This window comes from Berghia stephanieae, chromosome 8 (genome assembly GCF_034508935.2).
Source record: "Berghia stephanieae isolate SIO BIC M18660-M18661 chromosome 8, UCSD_Bste_1.3, whole genome shotgun sequence".
NCBI lineage: Eukaryota > Metazoa > Mollusca > Gastropoda > Nudibranchia > Aeolidiidae > Berghia > Berghia stephanieae.
The window spans coordinates 7830183-7852346 of NC_088367.1; the positions used below are offsets into that span (position 1 = coordinate 7830183).

Here is a 22164-nt window from a genome sequence, read left to right on the forward strand (position 1 = left end):
GTTTTGAAAATGGTTGATAGGTGCCGTCGTTTAGGTTGATGGTTATGTCCAGGAAGTCGAATGTTTTTTTGTTGGCTTCGATTGTAATTTTCAGATTGTTGTCCTGGAAGATTTTGCATATTTTTTTCTTTATTAATTCTGTCTGTCTCGGTGTTTTATTGCACAATGCGAGTCCGTCGTCCCTGTATAGTCCAATGTTTATATCGAGATTTTGCATTTGAGAAAGTAGATATAGTCCGACGAGCTCGCATGTTTCTGCTCCATCGTAGCTCCCCATGGTGACATCAAAGTTTGTTGATTTTTTTGTCCATGCTGTTCCATTATTGTAAAGTGATGTATTCTTCGAGTGCAGGATAATGTGTATTTCTTCTTCGGTGATGTTGTCGAAGGTTTTTGCGAACGACAAATAACATGGTTCAACCCACCCTACAGCAAGAATGTGACAACTTCTATCGGTAACAAATTCTTCAATCTACTACAAAAATGCTTCCCTCCCGGTCACGTTCTACACCCAATCATGAACAAAAACACCATCAAAATAGGATACACCTGCATGCCAAACATACAAAACATTATTTCATCCAACAATAACCGAAAACTATCACAGCCAGATCAGCCCAGCAACAACCTAGAGAAAAAATGCAACTGTAGGACCCAGACAACATGCCCACTAAACGGCAATTGCCTGACTCAAAACATAATTTATCAAGCCACAGTAACACGACCAGACACACCAAAACAAGAAACATACATTGGCCTCACCGAGTGTCCATTCAAAACCAGATACAACCTGCATACATCTTCCTTCAGAAACATACACAAACGACATTCTACTACACTAAGCGAACACATTTGGAACCTCAAAGAAAAAAACATACAACACAGCATCACATGGAAAATCATCTCCAGAGCACAGTCGTACTCCCCCTCTTCTAAGATTTGCAACCTCTGCTTGGAAGAAAAATTCTTCATCATCACTAAACCGAACATAGCAACACTCAACAGAAGAAACGAACTAACTTCCTCATGCAGACACAGAAACAAACACCTTTTATGTAATTACGAACCTCCATAAACACGAATCTATAAAAATACGAAAACACAACAATCTACTTTCACTTCCACTTCCTGATGAGAGCAACGCTCGATAACAACGTTGTAGAAGTCAAACTATCTTAATTATATTTCAAATGTTTATAAATAGCTCCTTTTATACTAAAGTTGAGCACTATTATTTCATGGTTTTTGTTTTATAATTTATACATTTGCTCCAGTTCTACTGTCCTGTTGAGCACTTTATTTTAACCAGAAATGAACCTCGTAAGTACTAATTTTGATTATTCGACAAAGAACATCCCGATCCCGACAAGCAAACAATACCTAAAATCTCTAATCAACAAAACCGAAAAATTTATAAGAAACACCAGATGGCGAGCTTTTTCTACCTAAACCCTGATCAAACGGTTAAAAATAAAGAAACTTTTGGATTTAGATCTACCAGACCAGCCCCATCCATACCTGAACTACGAGAATTCGAGGATGGAATGACAGATATCATCCGAAACATAAAATTCAGACAAATCAACGACACCTTCCAAAACAAACTACAACAAGACATACGATCAATACATCAAGACTCCAATGTTTACGTCGCCGCTGACAAAACCACAAACTTCTACAAGCTTACCCCTAAAGAATACACACATTTACTTGAGAAAAATATACAAGCAGAGTACAAGAAACAAACACCATCTACGACACCTGAAATTACAGCAGAAGACAAAAGCATCGCCAAAAACCTACAGCTAAGAATAATAATAATAATAATACACATTTATATAGCGCTCATTCTCGTGTAAAACACAAGCTCTGGGCACTTTACAATATAAATATCAATTTTAAGTGAAAAAAATAAAAAAATAAAATAATAATAACAATAACAATTCATAGCCAGATCAAGGATTCATATAGAGTCAAGAAAAACAAATACAGTAAAAATGTGTCTTGAGATTCTTTTTAAAAGTAGGTAAAGACTTGCACTCCCTCAGACCACGTGGTAGTTCATTCCAAATCTTGGGGCCGAAACAAGCAAACGATCTATCACCAAATTTTGTTCTTGATCTTTTTTCCGAAATTTTCGTTTGGTCATTACATGATCTTAAAGTGTAATTTTCAAATTTACACATGACCACGTGATCTGTGAGATATGCCGGTGCTATACCAGCCAAACACTTATAAACAAGACACGCTGCTTTGTAATATGTGCGCTTTTCAATGGCAACCAGTGGAGAGAGGCCAACAAAGGGGTTGCATGATCAAATTTTTTTTTGCCAAAAACTAATCTTGCTGCACTGTTTTGCAGTAGTTGCAATTGTTTAATAGAAGCCTGAGGCAAGTTGACAAGCAGCGAGTTACAATAGTCTAGTTTCGAAAAAATGAGGGAAACAACCAATGTTTTACATGTTCCAATTGCAATATACTGACGGATTGAACTGATTTTCTTCAATTGAAAGTATAAAGATTTACAGAGAGCAGAAATGTGAGCTGACATTTTCATTTCTGAATCAAAATAGACACCCAAATTTTTCACAGTCTTTGAAACCTTGATCTTTTCACCCCCAATCAACACCTCAAGACCATCATTCACCTTCAACTGCCCTCTATTTCCCACAATCATCACTTCTGTTTTTGACTCATTCATTTTCAACTTGTTTGCATCCATCCACTCCTTCACATCCGTCACACATTCTTCCACACGTTTCACAATATTTTCGAGATTTTTAGTTTTATCAGTAGCATAAAGTTGCGTATCATCTGCATAGAGATGATAGCGCAGCCCATGACCAGTGATGACATTAGATAATGGAGAAGTATACAAAACAAAAAGAATTGGACCCAAAACAGAGCCTTGAGGAACACCAAAAGACAATGTATGTTGACGAGAAAGTTTATCTAAAATCATAACCTGTTGCTTTCTGCCATCTAAATAAGATTCAAACCACTGCAAGACAGTCCCAGACAAGCCAAAGGTTATATTAAGTCGTTTAATGAGAATACCGTGATCAATAGTATCAAACGCCGCCGAAAGGTCTAACAATGTCAGAAGAGAAACAGAACCTTTATCTAAAACATCAAGCAAATCACTCGCAACACAGCACAGAGCAGTTTCTGTGCTATGGTAAGAACGATAAGCTGACTGAAATTTTTCCCACCGTACACAAACGCACTAGCTAAGTGACAGAATAGACACCACAGCAAAATCTAACGCCTTCATCACTATCAAAGACCATAAACCAAACTTTCGCAACAACGTACAATGCCGTCTCATAAACCCATGTAAATCACAAATCGGAAAAATAAGTAAACAGATTTTAGACAGAATCAACACCAAAATCGTCAAGAAAACCGAATTCAACCAATGGAGAAACACCGCTGAAGTTATCAACTGGTACAGAAACACAGAAAACAAACAACGACAAAACGCAATCATCCTTGACATCTGTAATTTCTACCCTTCAATCACCAAAACCCTACTCCTCAAAGCACTACAGTTCGCAAAAACCTTCGACAACATCACCGAAGAAGAAATACACATTATCCTGTACTCGAAGAATACATCACTTTACAATAATGGAACAGCATGGACAAAAAAATCAACAAACTTTGATGTCACCATGGGGAGCTACGATGGAGCAGAAACATGCGAGCTCGTCGGACTATATCTACTTTCTCAAATGCAAAATCTCGATATAAACATTGGACTATACAGGGACGACGGACTCGCATTGTGCAATAAAACACCGAGACAGACAGAATTAATAAAGAAAAAAATATGCAAAATCTTCCAGGACAACAATCTGAAAATTACAATCGAAGCCAACAAAAAAACATTCGACTTCCTGGACATAACCATCAACCTAAACGACGGCACCTATCAACCATTTTCAAAACCCAACAACATCCCATTGTACGTTCATAGACACAGCAATCATCCGCCATCTATAATAAAAAACATCCCCGAGAGCATTAACAAACGACTATCTAACAACTCTACAAACAACAACATATTCAACGATGCAATCCCACCGTACACAAACGCACTACAAAAAAGTGGATATAACTACAAACTAGAATATGAGGAAGAGACCATTACCACCCCAACAAAAAAACGACAAAGAAAACGACACATAACATGGTTCAACCCACCCTACAGCAAGAATGTGACAACTTCTATCGGTAACAAATTCTTCAATCTACTACAAAAATGCTTCCCTCCCGGTCACGTTCTACACCCAATCATGAACAAAAACACCATCAAAATAGGATACACCTGCATGCCAAACATACAAAACATTATTTCATCCAACAATAACCGAAAACTATCACAGCCAGATCAGCCCAGCAACAACCTAGAGAAAAAATGCAACTGTAGGACCCAGACAACATGCCCACTAAACGGCAATTGCCTGACTCAAAACGTAATTTATCAAGCCACAGTAACACGACCAGACACACCAAAACAAGAAACATACATTGGCCTCACCGAGTGTCCATTCAAAACCAGATACAACCTGCATACATCTTCCTTCAGAAACATACACAAACGACATTCTACTACACTAAGCGAACACATTTGGAACCTCAAAGAAAAAAACATACAACACAGCATCACATGGAAAATCATCTCCAGAGCACAGTCGTACTCCCCCTCTTCTAAGATTTGCAACCTCTGCTTGGAAGAAAAATTCTTCATCATCACTAAACCGAACATAGCAACACTCAACAGAAGAAACGAACTAACTTCCTCATGCAGACACAGAAACAAACACCTTTTATGTAATTACGAACCTCCATAAACACGAATCTATAAAAATACGAAAACACAACAATCTACTTTCACTTCCACTTCCTGATGAGAGCAACGCTCGATAACAACGTTGTAGAAGTCAAACTATCTTAATTATATTTCAAATGTTTATAAATAGCTCCTTTTATACTAAAGTTGAGCACTATTATTTCATGGTTTTTGTTTTATAATTTATATTTTTATATATATATATGTTTTTATTTTCATTGTATTTCATCATATATTATAATAATGTAAAGCTCCTAGAAGAAAAAAAAAAAAGAAAAAGAAAAAAAAAGAGCTTTTATATAGGGAAATATCCACTAAACGTGCTCAAAGCGCTTTTCAAGGGGTCCCTGGCCAAAAGCAAGAATTAACATGTAGGACGGGACATGACGCCTGTTAGGCGAAATTACAAATTTTTTTTCGGACAGAGACAACGCTTTTAACAGCCAGGTACTCATTTTACATCTGAGTATGGTGAGAGAATGTGAGAAAAGCGCCTTCTCCAAGGACTCACTATGCGTCGAGCGAGGCTCAAACCCAGGACCTTCCGATTCGAAAGCGAGTGTCATACCACTCACCATACTCAGGCGTAAAATGAGTACCTGTCCGTTAAACAGCATTGTCTCTATCGGAAAAAATAGTAATATTGCCAAACAGGCGTCATGTCTCGTCTACATGTTACATGTTGCTGTTGGTCAGGGGCCCCTTGTAAAGCGCTTTGAGTATGTTTAGTGGATATTGCGCTATATAAAAGCTCATGTTTAATGAGTCCAATCTCACCTCCTCCTCTAAATCTTTGTAATCAAAAGACACCAAGTCATACAAATATCCCCTTTCACAGAGAACGGCCAGGAATTGACGAAGACTGCTCTTCTTTCTGAAAACACGAATAATCAAATATAAATAAATAAAACCATGGATTTTGAAAAAATTTGATACATTTTTATTGCACCTGGAATGCACTACCATACAATAAAATGATATACTGATTTCAGCCAAAGTAATTTGTAATTTAAGCGCATAGAGTCTGGTGTCTCGGAGTTATAGCGCTATATAAGTTTTCAGCATTATTATTATACACACAGTTATCGTAATGTAACAAAAAAAAACAAAAAAAAAATAAATTTTTAAACAAAAACAAAACAAATTACAATGTTTTCTTATTCAGATATATATATATATATATATATATATATATATATATATATATATATATATATATATATATATATATATATATATATATATATATATATATATATATATATATATATATATATTTGTCATCATGATGATAAAACCTATGAAAAACTGAGTGTGTTTGTGTGAGGATTAGGGTGTATTGTTTTATACATGCCTGTCTCTGTATTCGTGTGTATGATGTAACAACATGAAAAAATTGACTTCATGAACAATATGATAATATAACAATAATAATACTAATAATAATAATAATAATAATAATAATAATAATAATAATAATAATAATAACAGTTATGATGATGATGATGATGATGACAATAGTAATAATAATAATAATAATAATAATAATAATAATAATAATAATAATGATAATGATGTTGATAATAATAATAATAATAATAATAATAATAATAATAATAATAGCAATAATTGTAATAATAACAACAACAACAACAACAACAACAACAACAACAACAACAACAACAACAATAATAATAATAATAATAATAATAATAATAATAATAATAATAATAATAATAATAAATAATAATAATAATAATAATACTCACAGCTCCCTATCAGGGTTATTCATCATGGCTGTGAAGGCCAATTGGTTGTGGCCCAATACTAGGTGCTGTCTAAATACTTCTGACTGGAGAGTAGCCTGTAGGAAACAAAAGGAAAAATGCAAATTCTAATATTACTGTATTATACTATACCAAACAATATCTATAATTATGGAACACAAATCCACAGAGGATCCGAGCATTCAAATCATTTTCGTCTTATTTTCAAGAAATCCTTGATAACTTTTCTTTTTTGATGTCGTGTACTTTCTATATTGTTCTGTGTTGATGTAATTTAAAGTGCCAAGAGAGCCTCATTGTTGAGGATACTGTGCGCTCTATAAGAGACTATTTTTAATATTATTATTATAATATTTATACGGACTTAGTGATGAATTATATATTAAAATCATTTCAATGAGATTAAAAAACAATAGTTTGGAATAATGATCTGGGTAATTTGCCTCTTACCTTCACTAAAAAAATAATAATTTAGTATGCGCTTGGCTAAAGAGTTCACAACATTGCCATCTGGAAGTGTAACAACGGACAAACACACAAACCTTTGTGTATCCATGATCGTTTATAGTCATGTTAATACAGCGTAGTGAGAATTACTCATAAACGTGGATGGCAAAAAACAATAACAAAGACCTGAGTGACGTCAACTTCGAACTATCTATGCCTCCCGTGACATCAGTATGCAAATGTTAAATTCATGAAACATTTCTCATAACAATGATTATAATACACTTTCAATTATTCTCATTCACTTATCAGATTATATAAGAAGAAAACAACCCAAATATATGATTAAAAAACTCGCCTAAACTATAAAGTATTATAAATAGTACTGCATGCTTTGAAGATATAAATAAACTTTCTATAAATATGTGAAAACTAAAATAAAATGGAAGTGATGCTTCAACAGGAATTTGGTGGTAGTATTAGCTAGAATAAGTAGTAGTGGTGGTGGTGGCGATAGTGGTAGTAGTTGTAGTGGGATTGGTGATGGTAGTACTAGCGGTGTAGTAGTAGTAGTTGTAGTAGTCGGAGTAGTGGTGGTAGTGGGAGTAGAAAAACTAGCAGCGCTAATAGTAGTAGTAATAGCAGTAGTGGTAGTAGTAGTATAAGTAGTAGTAATAGTAGTAATGGTGGTGGTCAGCTATTGTAGTATAGTGGTAATGAGGATTTGGTAAAGGTGGCATATGCCAACGAACTATCAACTCCCTCACTGGGAAAAATATCAATTAACTGGCAAGACGACCTTGACATTCTCATTCACCGGCATTTCCAGTTTACACTAACAAACTTGGACTCAGGCATTCGCCGGCATTTCCAGTTTACACCAACAAACTTGGACTCAGGTGTTCGCTGGTATTTCCAGTTTACAGTGGCAAATGTGGACTCACGTATTCAGACTAAGCATTTATTTTATCGTAGTCCACCAAAAAAAACAACAAACAAACAAACAAACAAAAAACTCACAACCCCCCCCCCCCCCCCCCCAAAAAAAAACCCCAACAGTGTTACTAACCAGTTCTGGGTCATCGTGACCTGCCTCATTGATGGCTTCCATTGCCAGGACAATCACCAAATCTGGCAGGTTATAGAACTCAAACTGTTTCATCACCTGTGGACAGAGAAATCAATCAATCAATCATCAGATAAATAAAATTCCCTTTACTCATCCCCTAGGGGAAATTTGTCTCTAGGGAAGACTGGAATAACCCAGGCGTTAGCCGCAGTGCAGTGCCGCAAATTGTGCTAGGGTTATAAAATTCCCTTTATTCATCCCATAGGGGAAATTTGTCTCTAGGGTCTATTCCAAGGAAAGACTGGAATAACCCAGGTGTCAGCATCAGCCGCAGTGCAAACGCTGCAAATTGAGCTAGGGCGAAGTGACTCAACGTAGCGGCGGGTGATCGAACTCGGTACCTTTTGGGTACGAAGCAAAGACCGTATCACTGATCCACGCGAACCCCCAAAACAATTACAACAAAATTCCCCTTGTTCAGCCCCAATGGGAAATTTGTCTTTGAAAAGGAAGACTGGAAGAGCCACCCCAGCCATCATCACCAATGAAATGCAGTGCCGCAATGTGAGCTAGGGCCAGGTGACTTGTTCAAAGTCACGCAGCACGACAGGGAGTCGAACTCTGTACCTTCTGGGTAATATCAATATAAGTCAAGATGAGGAGAGAAAGGTGAAGTCCTTTCCTCACGAGCTTTGTATCTACCACTGAAAGAGTATTATTATTATTGTTATTATTATTGCTTGATTTTTAAGCTATAAACGATTACTAAAAGAATGTTATCCTTTTATTATTATAATAACTAAAATAATTTGTTCAAAGAGAAGTTATGACTATTGGCCAATGGCCTAAAATAAACATTTGAAATGAATTGAATTTGTAAAGGTGGTCGCTAAGTGACAATAATTAGAAGTGAAATTGATTGCATTAATTGATAGTACCACCCCCCCCCCCCCCCCCCTCTCCAAAAAACAAAAATAAAATATAATATCAAGTCAACACAAAATACTGAATGGAAAAAAAACAAACCTTCAAATAATAGAGTGTTTGAAGTCTGTAATGACTTTCCTCTTCTGTCTGCAGCAATTTCTGAGATAAGAAATTCTCAGTGCCAACCCCATCACTGGCTTTGATAAAAAGTTTCAGAGCTTTCAAGGGTTCACTGAAAAAAAACAAAAAACAAAACAGGACATTTATAAAGTGCTATATCCGTTGTGCTCAAAGCTATTTACAAGAGGTCTCAAGCCACATGCGACACTTAACATGTAGGGCACCTATATAATTTTTTTCAACATGTTTCTTATTTATACCCGAGTTTGATGAGAAAATGTGTGTAGAGAGTCTTTGCCATGCACGGTAGGACTTGAACTGATGACCTATAGATAACAAGATGTGTGTCAAAACCTTACAAACACAAAGAAGGAATTCAATAAGGAAAGCAAACTTAAACATTTTGTCTGTCTCTAATCTGATGAAATACTTCACTACTTAAATAATAATAATAATAAATTGAGCTTTTATATATCGCAATATCCACTTAACGTGCTCAAAGCGCTTTACAATACAAGGGATCCCTGTCCAACAGCAACATTTAACATTTATGACAGGACATGATGCCCGTTAGGCGATATAATTTTTTTTTTCAGACAGAGACAACGTTGTTACTTACAGCCAATTACCAAATAAAACCAGAGAGGAAGCTAGTTTATGTTTTCATTCATGTTTGAAAAGCCAACAAAGAACACTAACTTATTCATCCCGTGTGAAACCCCAGTGACGCAAGATTTTGGGCCTTTTTCACACAGCCGAGATTTTTAAAAAAATTTCTTGAGATAAATCAAACCTCCTTTTGTATTTAGAAGATTAAGACCTCAGCTCGACTCTGAAATAATCAATCTTTGTCTAAATCATGTACAAAACTTTTAAGACATTATTGTTTATTTTTAACAAAATAAAAAAAACGCACTTGAAACAAAAGTAAACATGTTTCACTTTCATATCAATTAGAAAGGTTTTGTGATAGCAAAATAAATGATAACACCATTGAACATTACAGGTCCATCACGTCTGCAAGCTTAGCCCTCTCCTTACAATCCAGCCATTTTCAAAAATTTCCCCGAAACTTCATATCCAACTAACACAAAATAGATTTTTTATCACTCAGACACAAGAGCAGTAAAGTTCTTGCGATAAATAATTTCTGAAGTAAAACATACTCTACAATCATTGTTCATTTTCTTAAAATTTTATGATGTACAAAAGAAATTTGAATAATAATGAAAATATTGGTTGTATCGTAACAAATGTGACGGTTTTCCTATGGTTGGTAACTAAACCTGTTAGGCCTGTTTGTCCAATGTGTTATCAATGAGTTAATGGCTTCCAATTTTCATGAACGCATTACAACCCTGTTGCAGATATCAAACAATTTTCTTTCCTTTTCCTTCGTTTTTTTTCCTTTTGTTATAAGAATCAATAGCGAATATAAAAACATCTCTAAAGCTCTAACTTAGCATCAGAAGAATTTCAAATGACATAAATTCTACAAAAGAAACAAACTTTCCAAACAGTCGATAAAAAAGACAACTTACTTAAAATGCAAGTAGGCAAGGGCTAGGAAGAATGACCTTGAACTCTCATTCCAGGTGCACCAAGGGGTCAACAAATGCACGTAGTGCTGAAGGCTTAGATATTGGCACGAACGAGTGAGAAACTCTGGGAACACCGTGTCATCCGTTGCTGGCCAGCTAGGGTCAAAGGTCAAGGATCAAGTCAACTTGCTCTTTTAAAATTTTAGTTTAACAGCATTTTCACCACATTTGAGATTATATAAGACAAACCCATTAAAACTCCTAGCGTCAACAAGTTTTGTTTTTTTTTAAATTAATTAAAAAAAAATTTTCCAAGGAAAATCGGAATTTTAGAAACAATGGCGGAATAGTGAAAAGGAAGAGTGAAAATAGGAAATGATTCCGCCAAAAGTGGAAGGGTTGGCAGGTACATTAATATATTATTAGATCCCTTTTCTGGTAGCAAAAACAAGAAATAAAATATTTCATTTAAAAAAAAAAAAAGACAACGTTAAATAATAATTTTAAAAAGCAAATTCCGTTCAAATCCGAATGAACAGCAGGTCTGCTAGGGGTGAATCAAATGAGGTCAAGGTCAAGGATACATGAGCAAGGCCAGAGTGTGAACCATGTCACACAGGTTATTCCTCCAGACGTCCCTGCTGGAACCTTCCTGTTGGACTGACAGAAGACCTCGACATTGGTCCCCACCAGATCCTTCTAGGAAACTCTGGATGATGTAGCCTGGCTGGGAGTCTGGAGATATAAATGGCATTGATTAGTCGTCATGAACAACTTACATTCACACAAAGCAACACACACACATACCTGACACAAACAGACTTACACACATTCACACACACACATACCTAACCCAAACAGACTTACACACATTCACACACAGCAACACACACACACATACCTAACACAAACAGACTTACACACATTCACACACACACATACCTAACACAAACAGACTTACACACATTCACACACGGCAACACACACACATACCTAACACAAACAGACTTACACCATTCACACACAGCAACACACACAAACATACCTAACACAAACAGACTTACACCATTCACACACGGCAACACACACATATCTAACACAAACAGACTTACACCATTCACACACAGCAACACACAAACATACCTTACACAAACAGACTTACACACATTCACACACGGCAACACACACACATACCTATCACAGACAGACTTACATCCTCAAACAATACATACACAAAGTACATCTTATTTTATCTTAACACAAGAGTTAGCACTGACTATGAATGAGAAAGAGAGAGAGAGAGAGAGAGAGAGAGAGAGAGAGAGAGAGAGAGAGAGAGAGAGAGAGAGAGAGAGAGAGAGAGAGAGAGAGAGAGAGAGAGAGAGAGAGAAAGAGAGAGAGAGGGAGAAAGAAAGAGAGAGTTGATACTGGGGAAAGATAGTCTAAAGTCTACAGGGTTGCTGCTAATACTCAATTATTTGTGTTTCCCCTGTCACCAATCTATAAATACGCACTGAATTTAATGGATCCCTGCACCAGCTTGTCTTTGATGCCAAGATTTGTCAGCTGCTGGAGATTGAAGTCTCTGGGGGAAAAGAAAAGTAAAGAAAAAAAAGAATGAAATGATAGAATAACTTGATGAATTTATTTATTAAATACCTGGCACAAACAATAACAACAACAAATATGTCATTTTTTAAGGGAATATCTGTATATAAATTTTTAAAAATCAAAAACATCCTTGATTGATCCTGTGGCATCCAATAGTGTTTAGTTGATTTCTCCCTAAATTATCTGGCCACTTCTTATATTGTTTACTTTCCTACTTCCGATTGGAGTAACAGTCACTTTGTCTATGATTAAACTTCTAATCTTATCTTTCACTCGTCGTTGGCATTTCTTTCTTTTCAATTTAATAAGATCGTAACATTCTAGCATCTTACATTGGTGACCCCGATATGATGGACGGGCAAATTTTGTTAGACTTAGCAGAGGCTATCAAAACCAGTTTCCCCGTCTACAGTGAATGTTCAAGTCTCCTCCTTCGACTGGAGGCTACATTCGCCACAATCCGTTTTAACATTCTGGAGTTGATATGTATGAAAAATCAAACAAATTTGTTCGATTTTCAATGAGGTTGAACTCGAAAGAGAGTAAGGCCAACCCGAATTATAAAAAGGTTTTTTAATATATTATTAGACCCCTTTTCTGTTAGCAAAATCAAGAATAGGATACTCTATATAAAACTGACAGAAAATACTTTGCAATAATAGACTTGCATCCTATACTATCATTATCGTCATCATTATTATTATCATTATTTTTATTATTACTATTATTATTATTATTGCTTCTTTTTAAAGCTATAAACGATTACTAAAAGAATGTTATCCCTTTATTATTATAATTATTAGGATATTTTGTTCAGAAAGATGTAATGACTATTGGCCAATGGGCTAGAATAAACATTTGAATTGAATTGAAAACCTATCCACTGCCAAACATTTCATGATAAATTTATAAAATGAAATGGGTGAAGCCACTGGGTCTTTTGATCGTCAACACACTGTGTAAAATGTCACTTACAAGGTACTATTCAAGTTTGTACACGTGACAGCATTAGCGGCCCACACAAGTACTTTGTAGCATCTGAGCAGATTACTTCCCTTTGGAATGATCTCCCTTGTCACCATTCCCAGCATGCTCCTGGAAGAATCCGACTGCAGAGGAAAAGAAAAAAAAAAAAAAAAAGGAAGAAAATTGATTGGTAATGATTGTTGTCAATTGCATATACGATTAATGCCAATTGTTGAAGGAATATTCAATTTTTATAGCCACTGTTTTTTTGGGGGTTTTTTTTGGCTTTTTTAAAAACGTGAAAATATAAATTAAACATATCTGTAGGAAGTGAATGTCTATCTAGAAATCTCCAAATGATAAGCAAATAAACTGGTTATACTCGAATCAGGTGGCTCTTGATAAAAGTGGTTTAAATCCTAAAAAATGCAGAACTAATACAAAACTGAAAATATCCCATCTTCAAAAAGTGCTTGGGGCTATCCTGTATCTAGCTCAAAGAAAAATTGTAAAATCCATCCTCATCAGGCATACAGCCAACTTTAAAAATCTGTTATTGTATTGTATAGTTGTAAAGAGTATTGAACAAAATGTTCAAAACCTTTTTTTATCCAAAAACAAAATGTTTTAACCAAACCTGAGATGGAAACAAATTATCTGTACATCTACTATTAAAAAATTAAAAATTGGTCTATTTTTTGTGAGCTTGTGCGACTTTATTACAGGTTGGTTCAATTTTGACCATTGGTTAGTCTTGGTCTGATTACATTTCCAAGATAACAAAATCATAATAAATAAGTGCACGCCAGTGATACGCCTTTTAACTTTGTGACAAAAACATAGTGAGAGAGAAAAGACAAAAAAAAATTGACAGTTGAGGAGTGGAATAAAAAAGTGGGGGATCAAATTTGTGTGTGGTTAACCTAATTTTACCGTAAAACGTCTTTCCCAAGGTATAATGATCCCTACAAAACCAGCAAAACTGAAAAGTAGACAATTTTAACGCCATTCTTACCTCCTTTCTCAGCACGACGGCTAAAGACTTGGAGACGACCAGCAAATCCCTGATAAAGTTGAACCGTAAAGCCACCATCTGTTGTAAGGACTGGCATAGGAATGAAACTCCCAGGTTTCCACCAAACAAACCATTAAAGTGATGATGGCCGAGCCTCTCTGAGAAGGTGAAAAATGACATATTCAAAAGGATAAAAAATGACATATTCAAAAGGATAAAAAATGACATATTCAAAAGGATAAAAAATGACATATTCAAAAGGATAAAAAATGTCATTTTCAAAAGGATAAAACATGTCATATTCAAAAGGATGAAAAATGACATATTCAAAAGGATAAAAAATGCCATATTCAAAAGGATAAAAAATGACATATTCAAAAGGATAAAAAATGTCATATTCAAAAGGATGAAAAATGTCATATTCAAAAGGATAAAAAATGACATATTCAAAAGGATAAAAAATGACATATTCAAAAGGATAAAAAATGACATATTCAAAAGGATGAAAAATGTCATATTCAAAAGGATAAAAAATGACATATTCAAAAGGATAAAAAATATCATATTCAAAAGGATGAAAAATGTCATATTCAAAAGGATAAAAACTGACATATTCAAAAGGATAAAAAATGACATATTCAAAAGGATAAAAAATGACATATTCAAAAGGATAAAAATGTCTATTCAAAAGGATAAAAATGTCATATTCAAAAGGATGAAAAAGACATTACATTCAAAAGGATAAAAAATGCCATATTCAAAAGGATAAAAAATGACATATTCAAAAGGATAAAAAATGTCATATTCAAAAGGATGAAAAATGTCATATTCAAAAGGATAAAAAATGACATATTCAAAAGGATAAAAATGACATATTCAAAAGGATAAAAAATGACATATTCAAAAGGATGAAAAATGTCATATTCAAAAGGATAAAAAATGACATATTCAAAAGGATAAAAAATATCATATTCAAAAGGATGAAAAATGTCATATTCAAAAGGATAAAAAATGACATATTCAAAAGGATAAAAAATGACATATTCAAAAGGATAAAAAATGACATATTCAAAAATGTCCCAAATAATACTGATTTATACACAGCGCTGCAAGCTCCAAAATGCCATTAAAATAAAATAGGATTAAAAATAAGACTATTTACCAGCCTCAGGGTCCAGCTCCATCCCGTGATCTGCCACCAACTCCATCAAATAAAGCAAGTAGTCCAAAGCCACGACTGGATTTGACATCTTGTGTAAAATGTTGTTCAAAGCCCTAGGGTTGCCGTCTTCACTGTAATAAACAAAATAGTAAATAATGTGTCAGTGCATGACGTAATCAGTCGGAAGGTGAAAATTTTGGATTTGTATTTTCCGAAGAATATGCTCCCCTGAGCATTTTAATAATAATTTGAAGTAAATCGAGTGATTGTTCATGGAGTTATGGTCAGATGTATGGGAAAGGTATCCAGCAATTTTTCTCAAAATTCATACTTTTTCAACTTGACTAGATGTAAAAAATAGTTTAAAGTAAAATTAAGCTTTGATATTTCCCGAAGATGTACAAAAAGGGTTGATTTAATCATTTATGACAAGAACTGATTTTTTGATAAAAATTGACCTTCTAACTAAACTTGGCAATATCTCAGTTCAAATCTTTTCACCATCCGACTGATTTTGCCATTCACTTTAACAAATATAAATGGATGTCATTTGTCCTCATCAAGTTTCCTTATAGCTTTAGCAACTCTATGACGGATGGATAGGTGGATGAGTGGGTTTGTGGGTGGATGAGTGGATGGCTGGATTTGTAGGCAGTTGGATGGATGGATGGGTTTGTAGGTGGTTGGATGGATGGATGAATGGATGGCTGGATGGATAGAAGTAGGGATGGATGGGTGGCTGGGTTTGTAGGTGGTTGGATGGATGAATGGATGGCTGGGTTTGTAGGTGGTTGGTTGGATGGATGGGTGGCTGGGTTTGTAGGTGGTTGGTTGGATGGATGGATGTAGGGATGGATGGGTGGCTGGGTTTGTAGGTGGTTGGATGGATGGCTGGGTTTGTAGGTGGTTGGATGGATGAATGGATGGCTGGGTTTGTAGGTGGTTGGATGGATGGATGGATGGATGGCTGGGTTTGTAGGTGGTTGGATGGATGGATGGATGGGTTTGTAGGTGGTTGGATGGATGGATGGATGGATGGATGGGTTTGTAGGTGGTTGGATGGATGGGTTTGTAGGTGGTTGGATGGATGGATGAATGGATGGATGGGTTTGTAGGTGGTTGGATGGATGGATGGCTGGGTTTGTAGGTGGTTGGATGGATGGATGGATGGATGGATGGGTTTGTAGGTGGTTGGATGGATGGATGGCTGGATTTGTAGGTGGTTGGTTGGATGGATGAATGGATGGCTGGGTTTGTAGGTGGTTGGTTGGATGGATAGAAGTAGGGATGGATGGGTGGCTGGGTTTGTAGGTGGTTGGATGGATGAATGGATGGCTGGGTTTGTAGGTGGTTGGTTGGATGGATGGATGTAGGGATGGATGGGTGGCTGGGTTTGTAGCTGGTTGGATGGATGGCTGGGTTTGTAGGTGGTTGGATGGATGAATGGATGGCTGGGTTTGTAGGTGGTTGGATGGATGGATGAGTGGGTGGCTGGATGGATGGATGGGTTTGTAGGTGGTTTGATGGATGGATGGGAGAGTGGGTGGTTGGTTGGATGACAATATATTCCGCTGAAGAAGACGAGTGGTTAATGAAAATATTGATAGAGTTACTGATGATTTTCATTTACCAATTTATTAGATTTCAAGCTATATCTTTTTTTCAATGAGGCGCATGGAGAAGGGGAAATATTTTTAATCTTAGAACGGGCGTAAAATTATAAGTATTGAAATTGTCAATAAACAAAATGGAGACAAGAACTGTATACTTTTTCTATATGATATAATATATTATGTTCATCGCCGCACTAACCTGATCATTTCATATAACTTTTCAACGATGCCTTCGGGTGATTCTAGACCCTGAGAGCAGGACAGGAAGATAGCGGTGGCTTCCTGCGGGATGAGGCCACTGACTAGTTGTACACAGTCGCACATAAGACGGACATCGTCAACAAATTGGGTTGGAGTCACACCTGTAGATCAAATACATTTTTATTTATACAACAAAATTAAATAAAATTGAGCTTTATATAGCGCAATATCCACTAAATGTGCTCAAAGCGCTTTACAAGGGGTCCCTGGTCAACAGCAACATTTAACATGTAGGACGGTACACGACGCCTGCTAGGCGATATTACAATTTTTCGGATAAAGACAACGCTGTTAACGACCAGTTAGAGTACGGTGAGAGAAAGTGAGTAAAGAGCCTTTTCCAAGAACTCAACTATGCGCGAGGCTCAAACCCAGGACCTTCCGATCCGAAAGCGAGTGTCATACCACAAGACCACATAGCCGCACAAGGTACATTATTTGTCAAATACACAATGCACATCAAACAACGTAAAGTTGGCTCAATTCATTTATTCCCTTAACTTTAGGAAATACTACTATCATAAATGAATATGGGTAAAATTGAAAAATTAGAAAAAAGACATTAAAAAAACAAACCCCAGTCATATTGATAGAAAGAAGTTGACGTCACTACGGTCATTGATATTGTTTTTTTTGCCATCCGCGTTCATGAGTAATTCTCACTAAACTGTATTGGCTAACCAGACTATAAACGTATAAGGTTACACATAGTTTTGTGTGTTGGTTCGTTATACTTCCAGATGGCAATGTTGTGAGATTCTTAGCCAAGCGCATACTATCTATAGCTGGAGAGTTTTTCACTAATGTTTACAAGTCAAATAGGAATGATTAAACTGTGCAACATGTTATTCCTCGTCCTTGCTCGGACAAAATATTGAAGACGAGGAATCTGTGAAAAAGAGGAATCCATGAAATTTATAGCAAAAAAATAGAGGAATTTCTAAATTTCAGATAATAAGATTAGTACCAGGATTCCGTGAAAATGAGGAATCTGTGAAATTTAGACAAAGACAATAGGGAAAATTCTATATTTCAGATATTAATAGAACCAAAAATCTCTAAAAACATGGAAATTATTTACTTTCAGATATTAAGATTAGTACAAAGAATCTGTGAAAACAGGGAAATGTACAAAGAATCTGTGAAAACAGGGAAAATGTGAAAATTAGACAAAGAAAATAGGGAAATTTTGAATTTCAGATATTAAGATTAGTACCAGGAATACGTGAAAACAGGGAAATGTACAGAGAATCTGTGAGAACAGGGAAATGTACAAAGAATCTGTGAAAACAGGGAAAATGTGAAATTTAGACAAAGAAACTAGGGAAATTTTAAATTTCAGATATTAAGATTAGTACCAGGAATAGGTGAAAACAGGGAAATGTACAGAGAAGCTGTGAAAACAGGGAAATGTACAAAGAATCTGTGAAAACAGGGAAATGTACAAAGAATCTGTGAAAACAGGGAAAATGTGAAATTTAGACAAAGAAAATTGAGAAATTTTGAATTTCAGATATTAAGATTCGTACCAGGAATCTGTGAAAACAGGGAAAATGTGAAATTTAGACAAAGAAAATAGGGAAATTTTGAATTTCAGATATTAAGATTAGTACCAGGAATAAGAGGACGAGGAATGTGTATTACATTGTAAATATGTTTGTTTCAATAAATAAACCCACCCTCAAGTGTATAATCGGACTGCTCAATTTCTGCCACTGACACATTCAATGACGAAGACAGATAGAGTTCTTCAGTTCTGTCACAGGCTCTCAAGACACTGAACGTTGACTGGAGGTGGATAGAAAGATTGAAATATCAATTTATGTCAGATAAAGAAGAAAAAAAAAAAATTTTTTTTTAAGAAAAAAAAGGGGGGGAGAGAGAGAGGGGAAAGAGAGAGAGAAAGAGAGAGAGAGAGAGAGAGAGAGAGAGAGAGAGAGAGAGAGAGAGAGAGAGAGAGAGAGAGAGAGAGATAGAGTTTTGTGTACTGGGAGGAAAACCGAGATTGATAGAAATTGCGATTTTAATTTTTTTTTTAGGGGAATAGACAAAATCAATAGAAAAAAAAAAACTAACATACACCCGAGTTTTGGTTGTCGAATTATCTGGTGACAAAATATACCAGAGTTTTGAGTGACGAATTATCTATTATTCCGAAACGTCCATTCTATCTATTTTTATCTGTTTTCGTATATTAAATTGAAGCTTACATTCAATTTCACAATGTTATTTATTTCTTCGAGCTTCGAGCAGCACCATTTACACTTAAAAAATCATGATTAAAATAAAAACAACAAATTTTAAATTACAATCAATAATAGCGGTATTAGAGCTTACAGTCATTATTGAATCAGTTTAGATGCATAAAAAAAGTGAGAAGAAATGTTTGTAATGAAATTTTCACAAAACTGCTACATGGTCATCAAATCATGCTATGTCTACACCTATCAATAAATAAATGAAAGAAGGCAAAAAAAAAAAAAAAAAAGAAAAGAAAAAGAAAAGAGGACTTTTTTCCTGAAATCCTTAAAAAATAGTGGGACGATCCAAGACAAAATAAAACAGGGCTGGCAGTCTGCATATTCTGATTATGGACAGCAAACAAATACATAAGTACACAAGTATCAAGCAAACAAGTTGAAATTCTATCTCAATCATTTACGAAAATGGAACGCTATAAAATAGTGTTAAAAATAACCTTTTTAATGATTCCAAAGAGTCCCGTGACTGGATCGGCAAACAATCCTTTTGGTTTCTCTCCAATCTGTGGAAGAACAAGGAGGACAACAATGACACATCACAATGGAAGATTGTATTACACATCACAATGGAAGATTGTATCTTCTTCTTTGTAATGTAGTAGAAAAGTATATATATATCATATTAGAATATTCCCTTTACCTTTTCTGTATTGAATCACTTCGTCTTCCTGTTATTATGGTTATCTACTTCCTGGCGCCAGAATGCCTACTTCCTGTTCTCACTTTTACTCTAATTTTCAGTCAGTCCAGTTCAGGAGCTCAATGAAGTAACATGTCAAACTATGTCTATCTCAGTTCATTATATTCTTCTTTCAGTTTATTCCACAATTTTGCAGGGTTGCCATAATGAATGCCACATCTTTCATGTATCTCGGTTCAGAGCATCATCTTCCACCAGGCCCTCGTCCTTAACCTTATCCAACCATCTTTGGGCGTCCCGTTTTCCTCTTTCCCGCTAACTGCAAGTCCAATACTTTCAATACTTGGAAGATTATTTATGAATAGAAAATACAGAGGGACAAAGACCTGCCACTACAGACAACCCCCCAAAAATCTATACATTTCTGGGAGAAAATCTGAATTTTCAGAAAGAAAATATCTAATATCGACCCAAAATTAAAAAATAAAACAAAACAAACAACCAAATAAAGGAGTTCCCTTTGCAAATCACTTAAAACATGAATTGAAGAAATTACAAAAAGAATTAGCACGCTACATCCTTTCTTGGAGATAAAGATAAAGGGAGTAAATCTGACTCATGAATGAACAACACATTTTGTCTTGTTCATTCATGAGTCAGATTTACTCCTTTTATCTTTATCTCCATTTTATTGACTGATTTAGGCACCTCTATTTATTAGTTTTACATCCTTTCTTCTTTCTCAAAATTGACATAAACAAATTTGGTCTTCTTTTACTCTGCTGTAATTGAATGTTTTTCTATTCTGTACAAACGACAACAGCATCAGGCATATCAATGTTCTCACTTCACATCTAGGTCAAATCATTTCTATTGGTATTTTAGAAGAAGATGTATTTATATTCTTTTAAAAACCCAAAACCAATCTGAATTCTCTTTTGATTTTATTTTTGAAAATTGAAATTTTATACGTACTTAACATCAACTTTTTTCTCTCTCATTGTTTTCTTCGGTGCTTGTAATTAAGGGTAAAAGTGGTCCTTCAGAGCGTTCTGGTGCAATGAGCTAGATATTATCCAAGCTTCTGTAGCGTTAAAATGATATTGCAATTGTTTGCTACCCTTTCAATAGGATGCTAATCTAACCCAAAGAAACTGTGTAATATCTTGTTTATAAAGTGGGACAGCTCATTTGTTTTTGTTTTTAAGGATTTTACAGGGCTTGCAACACATTAAGGTTATATCAGCACCAGTAAAAAGGAAGAAATTGTGATAGTAAAAAGTTCTAGAAATACAATTAAAGCACCAAAGAAAAGGAAGACAAAGGAGAATTGGTTTAAATAGGGAATAGATGTATCTAGATTCCAAGAGCACACTATCAGTGTACTTAGTTTGAAATCACCTAAAAGTCTCATCCAGACACAAGCACACTCAAATGTTTACAAATCATATATAATATGTAGACAATACATAATAAAGTGCATAACAGAGAGATGATTTACAAGACAAAAAAAAATCATCTCCCAAAACTCTAACTGTACATTCGACTGTTTCCCTCCCAGCTATGGTATCCGACCAGGGCCAGGACAAAGACAGAGAGGCCAGGACAAAGACAGAGAGTATGTTGGAAAACAGATATAGTGGAATAGAAGACACAGTAAGTGCCTCCCTGCCCACTATGGGAGGCCAGGAACCCCACCCAGACAACTCATTTGTCCTCAAAAACCATAGAATACATCATGAAGACTTTGTAAAATAAACACAACCGACACCAAACTCACCTGTTTATACTGATGGCAACAAGAATAAAACTTTTCCCACTGTTCGTTTTGTAGCTGTGTGTAGACATCTTCCTGCATCTCCTCATCTAAAGCTGTGTTACGAATCTGG

General features: G+C 35.4%; 1 protein-coding gene across 2 annotated transcripts in view; it reads right to left on the minus strand.

Moving 5' to 3' along the window:
* LOC144978108 (nuclear pore complex protein Nup160-like) overlaps nucleotides 1-22164 on the minus strand; it is a 56617-nt gene that overhangs the window by 19294 nt on the left and 15159 nt on the right. For both annotated transcript variants that reach the window (XR_013646464.1, XM_078923725.1), the window contains exons 13-26: nucleotides 22056-22160; nucleotides 20073-20138; nucleotides 19054-19162; nucleotides 17313-17475; nucleotides 15501-15631; nucleotides 14339-14496; nucleotides 13333-13466; nucleotides 12261-12331; nucleotides 11331-11481; nucleotides 10747-10902; nucleotides 9185-9317; nucleotides 8159-8254; nucleotides 6625-6719; nucleotides 5633-5729 (exon numbers count right to left, since the gene is read on the minus strand). Coding sequence is in view for 1 of the 2 variants with exons in the window: in XM_078923725.1 (XP_078779851.1) it covers nucleotides 5633-5729; nucleotides 6625-6719; nucleotides 8159-8254; nucleotides 9185-9317; nucleotides 10747-10902; nucleotides 11331-11481; nucleotides 12261-12331; nucleotides 13333-13466; nucleotides 14339-14496; nucleotides 15501-15631; nucleotides 17313-17475; nucleotides 19054-19162; nucleotides 20073-20138; nucleotides 22056-22160 (1665 nt within the window). In the remaining variant the exon portion in view is untranslated. The remainder of the gene's footprint in view (nucleotides 1-5632; nucleotides 5730-6624; nucleotides 6720-8158; nucleotides 8255-9184; nucleotides 9318-10746; nucleotides 10903-11330; nucleotides 11482-12260; nucleotides 12332-13332; nucleotides 13467-14338; nucleotides 14497-15500; nucleotides 15632-17312; nucleotides 17476-19053; nucleotides 19163-20072; nucleotides 20139-22055; nucleotides 22161-22164) is intronic.